The sequence below is a fragment of the Heterocephalus glaber genome, unplaced genomic scaffold (genome assembly GCF_053883595.1).
Source record: "Heterocephalus glaber isolate CG9 unplaced genomic scaffold, H.glaber_assembly_v1.0 deba00000281, whole genome shotgun sequence".
NCBI lineage: Eukaryota > Metazoa > Chordata > Mammalia > Rodentia > Bathyergidae > Heterocephalus > Heterocephalus glaber.
The window spans coordinates 15,555,060-15,567,430 of record NW_028258139.1 but is presented as its reverse complement, the minus strand read 5'-3'; the positions used below and the strand labels follow the sequence as shown (position 1 = coordinate 15,567,430).

Here is a 12,371-nt window from a genome sequence, read left to right as displayed (position 1 = left end):
AAAACTATAGATTTTTATTTTCTCTCAAAATTTACTAACTTAATCTTTTCTTCATACTAAACACTACATATAACCAATTCAGTCCGTATAACTTTTTCTATTAATGAGCGTCACTAGAAAAAAAACAAACTGCAAGTCATTAGCAACAGCTGGATTTTTTAAGCCACTTTCTGCACTGTAATCCTTTTTGTTGTGTTGATTTCCCATGCTTACAAAGTTAAGAAAGTAGAAAGAGTAACGATGCTGGCTGAGAATAAGACATTTCTGAAAAGACATGATTTTAACCTACGCCACTCTGTCATATTTTCACTGACACCTCTTTCTTCCAAGGCCTTGTCACATTCAGAACACCAAAATTTACCATTAAAAACTCAGTACACTTCAGGAAAGCAGTCAAGGGGAGGCTGGTTACAGAAGCAGTTAAGAATGTACACTTTGCTGTCAAGCCCACTCAGGTTCACATCTCACCCTGCCACTCACCAGCTGGAGGATTTGGGGCAAGTCACCTAGCCTCAGTTCCGTCACCTGCAAAAGGAAGTACTGGTACTTGCCCCCAAACACCTGTGAGGTGGACCACAGTAAAGCACTGAGCATAGCCACTGGCCCAGGAGGTGCTGGATGATTCATACCTATTTCGATGATTAGGTTCCCTCCACTCCCATCCTGAGCCATACCCCAGGCCTATTTTGATGATCTTGTTGATGATGATTACTATTACTAGGTTCAGAGAGACCAAAAGGCAGTGATTTAAGAAACATTTATGAGTCAATAATAGGCATTTTCTTCTCGATTGACTGCAGGATGTCCTATTAATTTTTTAATAAGCTAAGTTTTACTTATCAATTATACACACAGGTTCATATGCCAGTCTCCAGAATAATTAGTGGACCCAACCTTTCAATACCACAGAAGTAAAGTTTAAAAACAACAAATTAAAGCAAAAAGAGGCAGTAAATGCAGAATTTTTTTTTTTTTTTACCATTTTTTGTTTTTTCTTTTTTTTGGTACTGGGGATCGAACTTGGATCCTTGCGCTTGCACATCAGGTGACAAAACCACTGAGCTAAATCTCCGGCCAGAATCGTTTTTTTAAGCTAAAATATCTCAATTTTAAAAGGAAAAGAATTTCCCCTTCTCAGAGGAAATGTCCTCAAAAACTAATCTGTTCTGAGATGTCTAGAGTCTTTCAACAGTGCTCCTGAATTCATGTCACTACTGGATAATTACTAATAATATCAGTATCATTATCAGTGATAATAACAGCTTCTAACATCATCAAGTGCTGAGCTAAGAGTGTTCTGGGTCCTAGTTTATTTGCGAATCTAACTCAACCTTCACAACAACCCTGTGAGTAGGGATTATTATTATCTTCCCCATCTTAACAGATAAGGAAACTGAGCCAGAAGGAGATTAAACAACTTGCCCCAATCATACTGATAGCAGCTGGCATCTGTATTTCTGCTGTTTTGCTGCTAAAGAGGGGACCCAAGATATTATTCCATGAAATAAAAAGGGGGCTGTTAACCACTTTGTCATCTTCACCTCAGATAGTATATGCTGAGGTGAGACTAGGCTGCTACTACAAACTGACAAAGCTTGAGAATAATATTTAAGATGAGAGGGCTGGGGATTTAGCTCAGTAGTTTTGCTGCCTGCTGCGCAAGCGCAAAGACCTGAATTCGATCCCCGGTACCAAAAAAAAAACAAAAATTCAAGATGAGACCGTGCAGCTGTCCATGAGATCCAGCGGGCTGGCAGCCATGGGTGCTGTACTGCTTTTGAGGTGGTCAAGTCACATCCTAGTGCCTCAATGGGAAGCACTTGATGTTTTCCAAGGGTGTCTTCAAGTCTAAATGTTGCTAAGATTTTTACACTACATAAAGCTAACTACAGACATTTCTCAACAGCAGACAGAGCCGTTTTTCAACTCCTTTTAACTTTCTTTGCCTACATTTAGCATGGGAAAAAAAATAAAACATTACCCTAAGAAGTTTCTAGTCTCGCTAATCACATCAGGGAACAGTTGTCAACTCTTCTAATCACCACAACAACAAAAACTTTAGAAAGACAGTAAGAGTGCAGAGACTTTCTTTTTTTTTTTTTTTGGTACCAGGGATTGAACTCAGGACCTTGCACTTTCAAGGCAGGTGGCGGAACCACTGAGCTAAATCCCTGCCTGGCCCAAGACTTTCTTTTAAAGAGAAACCAGAACCTGCTTTCACCTCTCTGCTTGTGTTAGAGATGTTAGGACCTAGGAGCCAAACAGAGAAAACAGTGAATCTTAAAAGGCTGCAGTGTCATACCAGGCACAGCAGTTATGACCACAAGGAATAGAGTGGGTGGCTCATAACAACCAGCGCATCTCAAGGGAGACCAAAGCCAGGAGGTACTGAGCAGACATTCCTTTCAAACCTTCATAGTCAACACTGTCTCTCAACCTGCTTCACTTTCCTCTCTGAAACCACCAGGAGAGATTTCCTGTGGAAGAATGGAACAACATCTTCAGGAAACAGTATGCCTTCATCTCAGTAGCTGCACATGGAGGACACCTAGATCCAGATGGTGTGCCACCATCCCTCATTCACAGAGGCAGGCTCTGTATTCTTTGCTGAAGACAGAGGATAATACAGTTCAGGAGAAAAGAAGTCCAAGTTGATTCTCCATCCAATACATATTAACTACCTTTTCTTTCTTTCTAGGAGGAAATTGTGGGCTTACTCTTTGGGGAGCATGTCTAAAAATCTCATAGATCAAAAATACCTAGCAGTTTTGTTTTGAGCCTTGAACTCTGCATTCTTCATTATCTTTGTGACCTATGCAACATGATGACTATGTCCCTAACTACTACTAAAGGCACGTTCGTTCATTTAAGGGTCAAAAGGTTTAAGTGCATTGGTCATCAATAGGCCTACTCTTCCAAAGTTTTTCACTCTTTATTGCTGCTAACAAAAATAAGCAAATCAAACTTAACTCATTAAGGGAAATTTATTAACCAATAAGATAAGAAACAACCCCAAGCTCTAAATTAGCTGTTAAAACTCACTTCTGGGACCAGCTTTACCCAGTATGAAGAAATGATAAAAAAGGCCCAGGCATAGATCCTCAAGTCAGTTCCACCAAGGGATTTCCTGCAAGGGTTTCAGAAATAACCCATCACTGTAACCCATCAACAATGCTCAACACATGGCTAAGAAAAAAGAAGACAATGTCTCATAGTCAAGATTTCAGACTCAACAGATTTTATACTTTATTTAAACATCATTCCGGCCTAGCCAAAGCAATGAATTCCTCCTTTTTTTTTTTTTTTTTTTTTAACTGCCCAACCACAAGGCAAGGGAAAAGCAGCACTCACCTGGTCGATGTCTATTGGCTGCTTCAGCAGGAAGGGAACTGCCCTGGAGCCTCCGAGCTCCGGTCTTACCACCTGTTCCGCCAGGATAGTGGTAAATGACAGAAGCTGAGCACAGCCCTTCCAGGGCAGCTGGACAGGAAAAAGAAGAAGAAGAAGTAGAATTAGTAATGTTAGTGGCCCATGATTAGCTCAAACTCCAATGCTGAAAAATTATTTGAACATCTGGATAATTTGCAAATGCCAATTTTTCCCCAAAACAAAGATCAAACTAAAAAGATCACTAGTTTTGTTACATACAGAAACTTGCCACCTATCTTTCACAAGCCCATGGCAGGGCTGGTACCACAAAAAACTCATAAAGTCCCCGGTCTCACCAAGGAGCTGAGTGCACAGGTAAAACACCCTTCCACTCCATTATTTTCTCCCCAAAACACCATTTTTATAGACAGCACATGGGAGGTACACGGGCCGGGGATTTAGCTCAGTGGTTTTGCCGCCTGCTGCACAAGCGCAAGAACCCGAGTTCAAAACCCAGTACCAAAAAAAAAAAACAAAAAACATGGCAGGTACAGTGCCAGATTCTGGAGCTAGAGATATGGGGCACAAAATGCTCTGGATTGAAAATATCTAAAAGTAAGATCACCAAAGCAGGCCCAGAACACCTTTCCTTCCACCCAAGGACCCTAGGTGTGGGTTCCATTTAGGATGTGTAGACCTGTCCCCTTCTCCAGCAGCCTTACACACATGCTGCACTGGGTCCAGCCCTGCTCTTGCTGGCAGTTACGTCCTCAGGGTTGCAAGCTGAGCCACATCCATATACATTGTGCTTTTGTGTTCATCATTAGCACTTTATTCATTCATTCAGTGGTTCTTAAACTTTTGTCTCAAAACTCCTAGGGGTCAGGGATTTAGCTCAGAGGTTCTGCTGCCTGCCTCACAAGCACAAGGACCCAATAGGGCCAGGGATTTAGCTCAGTGGTTCAGTCGCCTGCCTTGAAAGCGCAAGGACCCGAGTTCAATCCCTGGCACCAAAAAAAAAAAAAGATAAAATACTAAAAAAAAACCAACAACAAAAGCACTAGGACCCGAGTTTGATCCCTGGTACCAAAAAAAAAACAAAAAACAACTCCTAGATACTCTTAAAAGTTATGAAAGACTGCCAACCCATTCGGGAACCCTCCTGTCTCTCAGGAGCTATTCCTATTCTCCATTCTTATTCCCCAATAACTTTTCCTGCTTTTAAAAAAATTACTAGGGACCACAAAAAGCTTTTTTTTTAATGTGGGTTACATCTATATGCAATTATTATATTAGAAAATGAAACTGATTAGAGAATTAAGTATTTAGGTATTAATTCCTTTTAAAATAATAGTAAGCTTGTCATATGTAATTTTTATGAAAATAATTGTAGTCCAAAACAAAAGTTGCATGCTGGAAAAATGGCATCATTTTAAATTTTTACAAATTTCTTTAATGTCTGATTTACCTCAAGCCAGTGAAGACTCTACTAGTTAATTTTACATTCGGTCAACTGTCAGGCATCATCTGGCATCTGAAAAATTCCACTGTGAGAAGGCAAACAGTGCAGCCCAGTTCCCGAGCCAGCCAATAGGGTTTATCAGCTACTGGGGGCGGGGCGGGGGGGGTGCTATTTATTCCCCAGGCCCCAGTCTTCCAGCACACAGGGAGATGAAAGTATTCCACTAACCACTGACCAAGCCTCATAAAGACTGTTTTCACAAGAAAACAAAGTAAAACTCACACCCTGTGTCTGTGTCTGCATCCTGCTAAATCCTTCATCTGTTCCTCTCTTCCTTCCCCTCTACTCCTGGCTCTCACTCCCTCTTTTCCTACTTGTATTTCTCCATTCTCTTTTGAAGCCAAATATGGAATTACTGAGGACATTTTAAGTGTCTTATATTGAAGGTGTTCTTTGTTAAATCTCTAATACAGAACTGACTTCGTTCCTTCATTCTGTCTTGTTTTAATCCTAAATGGCTGTCAGGCCCCTTACTATCCAGCCACCCTCAAGGTAAGGGCCCTACTATTTTAGTCCTGGTGAAACATTCATTCAGCAGGCATTTATGGATCACCTACAATATGCCAGACGATGGACCTCCCCAGATGAAAAAGCTATTCATGTTCCCCACTACCAGGAGACCTAGACCCTGCAGGGAAAAAACTCAGCAGCAAGCAGAGCCTTTGTGCCCCCACAGCGTGGACACGTGGGACCAGCAGGCCCTCTCGAGGGGAAGAACTGAAGCGGGTGGCCAGTACATGGTGCGTTCGGGGCTGGAGGTTGGACAAGGAGCGAGCCTGCGGGCCCCTTCCCCTGCAGACAGTTCATTCAGAGCCACACCCCAGTGTGGTGGCTTGCACCAATATGAATCTTTTCCACTTGGACCATTTTTGCTTTGAGAAAAGGAGGTGAAGGAAGCACCCGAAGTGACCCCCAACCTGCCCAGCCTGGCCCTTCCTCACCTATCTAGGTGCGGAAGAAGAGAATGCTGAAGGAGAAGTAAACAGGACAAACACCCCCAACTAAGACATAACTGAAAAAACAGGGTCTTACTGTGTAACCCAGGCTGGCCTAGAACTCAAGACCCTCTCGCCTCACCTCCATGGTGCTAGGATTATAGAAGATTCTAGTGTTCCAGAAGCTCCAGATAATAAAAGAAAAGCCAGGGTATTATGTTTCAAGAATCAGAAAGGAATACAGTATATTGATTTGTCTTCTGATAGTGAAGATGTTATTTCCCCAAATTGCTCCAGGACAATTCCAGAGAAAAAATTCAACAAAGACACCAGGATCATAGTTTCTGAACCGTCTGAAGATGAAGAGTCCCAGGGCCTTCCTACCATGGCACAAAGAATGATGGTATTTCAGAACTGGAAGACCTTTCAGAATTGGAAGGTCTTAAAGATGCTAAACTTCAGACCTTGAAAGAACCTTTTCCACAAAGAAGTGACACTAATTTACTCAAGTCGATTGAGTCAACAAACCACTATGAGTGGAGCCATTGCTGTTGCCTTGCTGATGTTTGGTGATGCAGGTGTTGGCCCCAGGAAAAGGAAAGCATCTTCTTCTTCAGAGCCATATGAAGATGATGAATTCAGTGATGATCAATCTTTTAAAAAGACAAGATTGGATCATGGAAAGGAATCAAGCAAGTCTGCAGAATCTAGCAGTAATTGGGAAAAGCAGGAAAGTATGTATTGAAACTGCAAAAGGAATTTCCCAATTTTGATAAACAGGAACTAAGGGAAGTACTCAAAGAACATGAATGGATATACACGAAAGCCTTGGAGTCTCAGAGTGTTTGCGGGAGGCCAGGACATGCAGTGTGCTTCACAAAGTGAGGTTCCCTATGCAAGGACTTGAAATTATCCTAAAAATGCACCTAAAACAAAACTGAAACAAACTTTCCATGAAAGCACAAAGTGGATTCACCAAGAAATGTAAATAAAATGTATTTAACCCTAAAGAAGTGAGTGAAGACTGAGTATGACTCAGGTTCAGACGCCAGCAGCTCCCTGGATGAGGACTACAGCAAGGGAAAGAGGTGATCGAGGATGGTTACAAGGGGAAAATCCTCCACTTCCTGCAGGGCACCTCGACTGGCGAGCTCACTCTCATCCCTCAGTGCTCCCAGAAAAAGGCTCAGAAGATAATAGAACTCCAGCCCTTTAATAGATGGGAGGCTCTGTTCACAAAGATGTCTAAAACTAATGGCTTATGAGAAGATTTGATATGGAACTGTAAGACACTGATCCAAGAAAGGGATATAGTTACAAGACTTACGAAAAAATGTGAAGACATTTCAAATAAACTGACAAAACAAGTCACCATGCTCACTGGAAATGGAAGTGGATGGAACATAGAACAACTCTCCATTCTAAACCCAAGTTTGTCACTCAAGCCCTACCTGAAAGTTGGTTTGAACTGGCTGGCATTAGTACACAAACATGGACCTAATGGCATTTTGGCAGATGAAATGGGCCTAGTTAAAACTATTCAAGCCATTGCATTGCTGGCGTACTTCCTTTTTTATTTTTTTTGGTACCAGGGATCGAACTCAGGTCCTTGCGTTTGCACAGCAGGAGGCAAAACCACTGAGCTAAATCCCCAGCCCATTGCTGGAGTACTTCTACCAGGAGGGCCACATCTGATCATGGTCCCAGCTTCAACAATAGATAACTGGCTAAGGGAAGTTAATTTATGGTGCCTTACTTTAAACGTGCTCTGTTACTTTGGTTCTCAAGACAAATGTAAACAAATTAAATTTAACATTCATAATAAATATGAAGATTATAGTGTAATTGTAACTACATACAGTTGCACAATCAGCAGTTCTGATGATCGTAGTCTGTTTAGATGCCTGAAACTTAATTAATGCAATTTTTGATGAGGGCCATATGCTGAAGAATATGGGCTCCATCCGCTACCAGCACCTTATAACAATTAATGCAAATAACCAATTACTGCTCACAGGGACACCTGCACAGAATAAACTATTAGAACTCATGTCACTGTTGAATTTTGTTATGCCACATGTTTAGTAGTAGTACCAGTGAAATACGAAGAATGTTTTCTTCAAAGACAAAACCAGCAGATGAGCAGAGTATATATGAAAAGGAGAGAATAGCACATGCAAAACAAATTATAAAGCCATTCATTCTCAGAAGAATGGAAGAAGAGGTTCTCAAGCAGCTGCCCCCCAAGAAAGATCAAACTGAGTTGTATGCAGTGTCAGAGAAGCAGAAGAAACTCTACATGGGTCTTTTCAACAGATTAAAAAAAAAATCTATCAATGACTTAGAAAAAAATACAGAAATGTGCAATGTCATGGTGCAGTTGAGAAAAATGGCCAATCCCCTTCATTACATTGGCAATATTACACAGCTGAGAAACCCAAGGAACTGTCTCAGCTGATGCTAAGGAACCTACACATTATGGGGCTGACCCTGACCTAATCTTTGAAGACATGGAAGTTAGGACAGACTTTGAACTGCACGTACTTTGTAAACAGTACTGACACATTCATAACTTTCAGTAGGACATGGACTTGATTTTGGATTCTGGGAAATTCCAAGCTTTAGGATGCTTCTTGTCTGAATTGAAACAGAAGGGTGAGAGTTGTATTATTTAGCCAGTTTACCGTGATGCTGGATATTCTGGAGGTTCTCCTAAAACATCATCAGCATCGGTACCTCAGATTAGACAGGAAGACTCAGATATCCAAAAGGATTCATCTAATTGATGAATTTAATACCCACATGGATATTTTTGTATTTCTGTTGTCAACAAAAGCTGGAGGATTAGGAAAAATCTGAGTTCGGCAAATGTTGTTACACTTCACAATATTGATTGTGATCCTTACAATGACAAACAAAAAGAAGACAGATGCCATAGAGTAAAGCAGACTAAAGAAGTACTAGTTATAAAGTTAATAAGCCAAGGGACAACTGAAGAATCCATGCTAAAAGTTAATCAACACAAATTGAAACTAGAACAAGATACGACCACAGCAGATGAAGGTGATGAGGGGACCATGTCAGCAGGTATAGCCACTTGACTGAAGACGTCAATGGGCCTGTGACAGGAGCTTTATGGATTCCTGACTGACAAAGAGATCTCAACTTGGTGCACTCAAGGACATTTACATCATGATGACTGTGGGGTTTATGAACATTTTTAACTTTTTATAATTTCATATTGCATTTCTCATAGTATGAACTTTTTGCAACTAACTGAACTCTCCAGATGCTCACGTGAAATTTCCTAAGAAGCCACAAATAGGTAGTCCTGAAGATGTTGAATAATCATTTTACAATGCAGTTTTCTGAACGGGGATTAGTTGGTGATTGTAACAAATATGCTAATGCTTTAGAAATGTCAGTATTTTTGTAATTATTTCTACCTCCAAATATATATGTTGTCTTTCACTGGATAATGTGTGTAGGTTTTTACATGTGCCGTATTTGACAATGCTTATGTCTTGTTTTTGCTTGTTTCATTTGAAGTTCTTTTCTCCTACGTTAGTTTAAAAATGCAGCTGGATAGGTCTGTAGCTTTCATTTTTTGCTATTTGAGGCATGTGTTCTCGAATGTCAGCAAGAACTCAACCTGAATCTAAAGGTGGCGTTCATATACTAACATCCCCAGGTCCTGTCCATACTTTGTTAAAACACATTTGTTTGGCACTAAGTTGTTTTCCAATGAAGAGTAACTAAAGAAGCCCTTCCCTTGCTCCATGGACTCCTTATGTTCAGTTCCCTACTGCACTGTTGTGCTTGTTAATTCTGCCTACTCTTGTGCATGTTTTCATTGTTTTCCTCCTAATGGCTTTTGCTTCTCTTGAAACTACTGCTCCAGGTCTCTTCCCCTGAATAGTTTCTCTTCCCACATCCCCACCCGTCAGCAAAACATTGGCAACCATTCTCTAGTTTGTCAGAACAGGTTACTCAACACTGTGTGACTTGAGAGCAGACTAGAAGTGACTTCACATTGAGGCTGCATTAGGTACTGCATGGAAATAGGTCATTAACTGTAATTCTTATCAAAAAATATAATTTACAAGTTTCCAGAATTTCCAGTTCAGGACTGCCCGAAGACAGAGCCATTGTTCAATTTCAATTCAGTGTGGGTGACAAAGTACAATTTAGAAGTTAAGTTATCTATTTGCTATTTAACTCTTTATTATATCTTCCTTTAAGGTTTTCCCTGTCAGTCTATATTGCTGTTTTTATTACACATCAGTTTCTTTTTTTTTTTTGGTACCGGAGATCGAACTCAGGACCTTGCACTTGCAAGGCGGGCAGTGCCACCACTGAGCTAAATCCCTGGCAGTTTCTTTGTATAACTTATGAGTTTTATGTGTTTTGTTATTATGTAAACATCATTATAAGTAAACTTACATATAAATTTTTTAAAACCTCAGCACAAGCATTTCCAGACCGAACACCAGCTCCCTGACAGGGAGGGTTCAAGCTCTACCTACCTGCCTGGAGGGTCAGAAGAGGCTGTTCTTCCAACTAGACTTTCTGCCTTTTTCTCTTTTAATTAAAAAAATAGGGTACAATTCACATATAATAAAATTAATCCACTTAAACTGAATAATTTGGCAGTTTTTACATATTCACAGCTGTGCAACCATCACTACTACCTGGTGCCAGAACATTCTCATCACCTCAAAAATGAGCCTGCCACCATTATCAGTCACTTCCCACCCTGCCCATTCCCAGCCTCTGGCAACACTGACCTCCCTTCTGCTTCTAAATTGGCTGATCTGGATCTTTCATATAAATAGAATCATACATTATGTGGCCTTAGGCCAATTTTTTTCAAAGTCCATCCGTGTTGCAGCAATACCAGTATTTCATTTGTTTTTATGGCTGAATAGTATTCCAGCTCTCTGTACATACCATATTTTGTTTATTCATTCATCACCTAATGAATGAACTTTGGAAGAATGAGTGTAAGAGGTGAAGGTGTAGGAAATGGCATCCTAAGCAGAGGGCAGGACACGCTACGAATGGAGGTGGAAGGAAGCACAGGGCGGAAGCACATGCCTCCTTCGGAGGACACAGCACATGAGGTGTGCGGAAGAAGCAACAGACAAGGTTGGGAAGTGACATGGCACCATTCTCATAGCAACCAGCACAGGCTGGCCGCTTTCCCTCTTCACCCCTTCTTACCCCCGACCCTCACCCCAACTGGGGACTAAACCCAGGGCATCTGCACTGAGCTACATCCCCAGACCTTTTTTCTAATTTGAGAGTTTTCTCTAAGTCACTAAGTTGCCCAGGCTGGGCTCGAGTTTGCAATCTTCTTGTCTCAGCCTCCCAGAATGTGGACGTTACAGATGTGCAGCTCCATGCCCAGATCATCACCCTTTCTTTTTAGAGACTTCTGTTTTCTGTTGAAACAATGACATCCTTGTCAGACGTTCTTACCCCCCAGCCATAGAAAGTCATTCACAGAGCGGAGCAGCTCCACTGACATGTGGTAGTGGACCAAAGAGTCCTGCAGCATCCCAGCCTGGAGGCACAAATCCCCCACGTGCTTCCGCATGCGTCCTTGGCACCGCTTCTTGTAATGTCTAAAAACAAAACAGGATGGAAATGCGTCATTACTACTGCAGGACTCCTGCCCTGAAAGCACACTGGCTAAACATTATTCAATTCTCTCACCAAAAAAAAAAATGCTAAGAAGGCAGCTTTAGGCTCTAAAATTGAAAGCCAGCAATAATCATTGCCAGTTACATTAGCTGGAGGGAGCTTGACTTCAAGTATTTATTTCCAAGGGGCTGTTTAAAGGTAATAGGTATACAGGACTTCTATCATATATTTCATTTAGACAATATTAGAATAGTATTTTTCTATTCTGGTTTTTCAGTTGCAATATTAACATAAGAAAGTTCATTTCAGCTTTTTAAAAAATCAATTATCATCTACTTTCTTAACTTTGAAACTATTATTATTTTGTGAAGAGAGCTTAGCCAACCATTTGGCTTTAACAAACAGGACCTTCATCTTCACAGTTTCAGAGCAAGCTTTAATAAAGCTTTCAGGGTAGACTCAGGATGCTCACTGCAGCTCTTTAAATATTGGCAAAGACATGCTATTAAATAATGCAAAGGTTTCCAACACCATATCAACCCAAAAACCAAAGCAACTAGACCTAAATCTTTATCACTAGAAAACAATCCTAATCTTTTGATATTAAATCTACTAAAAGATAAACTTTTAAGGTAATTTTTTAAAGAAAAATAGCAGCTATATTAAGTATTCTCTCACCAAAAAAATGCAATAATATCAAGAACAAACTCCTAGGAGAGTCTGGAAAGTGTGACATTCCTTATTAAATGAATATGATTGACAGATCTCAAAACAAAGCATAAAACCTATCAGATTTAACTCTACCAAGTTCAACACAGTCTTTGGCTACCCAGGAGTTTAACTTTTCTGTTCCAGTTACTGCTTCAACCAGGTCTGATGTGAAGCTGAGGCAGAGAGGA

General features: G+C 40.7%; 1 protein-coding gene and 1 pseudogene across 12 annotated transcripts in view; one reads left to right on the top strand and one right to left on the bottom strand.

The window, feature by feature from the left end:
• Nucleotides 1-12,371, bottom strand: part of Trappc9 (trafficking protein particle complex subunit 9) — a 737,148-nt gene that overhangs the window by 708,203 nt on the left and 16,574 nt on the right. For all 12 annotated transcript variants that reach the window (XM_087187236.1, XM_087187240.1, XM_004837901.4 and 9 more), the window contains 2 exons: nt 11,308-11,453; nt 3,352-3,480 (listed from right to left, as the gene is read on the bottom strand). In XM_087187236.1, coding sequence (XP_087043362.1) covers nt 3,352-3,480; nt 11,308-11,453 — 275 coding nt within the window. The remainder of the gene's footprint in view (nt 1-3,351; nt 3,481-11,307; nt 11,454-12,371) is intronic.
• On the top strand, nt 5,609-8,951 carry LOC101714925 (SWI/SNF-related matrix-associated actin-dependent regulator of chromatin subfamily A containing DEAD/H box 1-like; annotated as a pseudogene).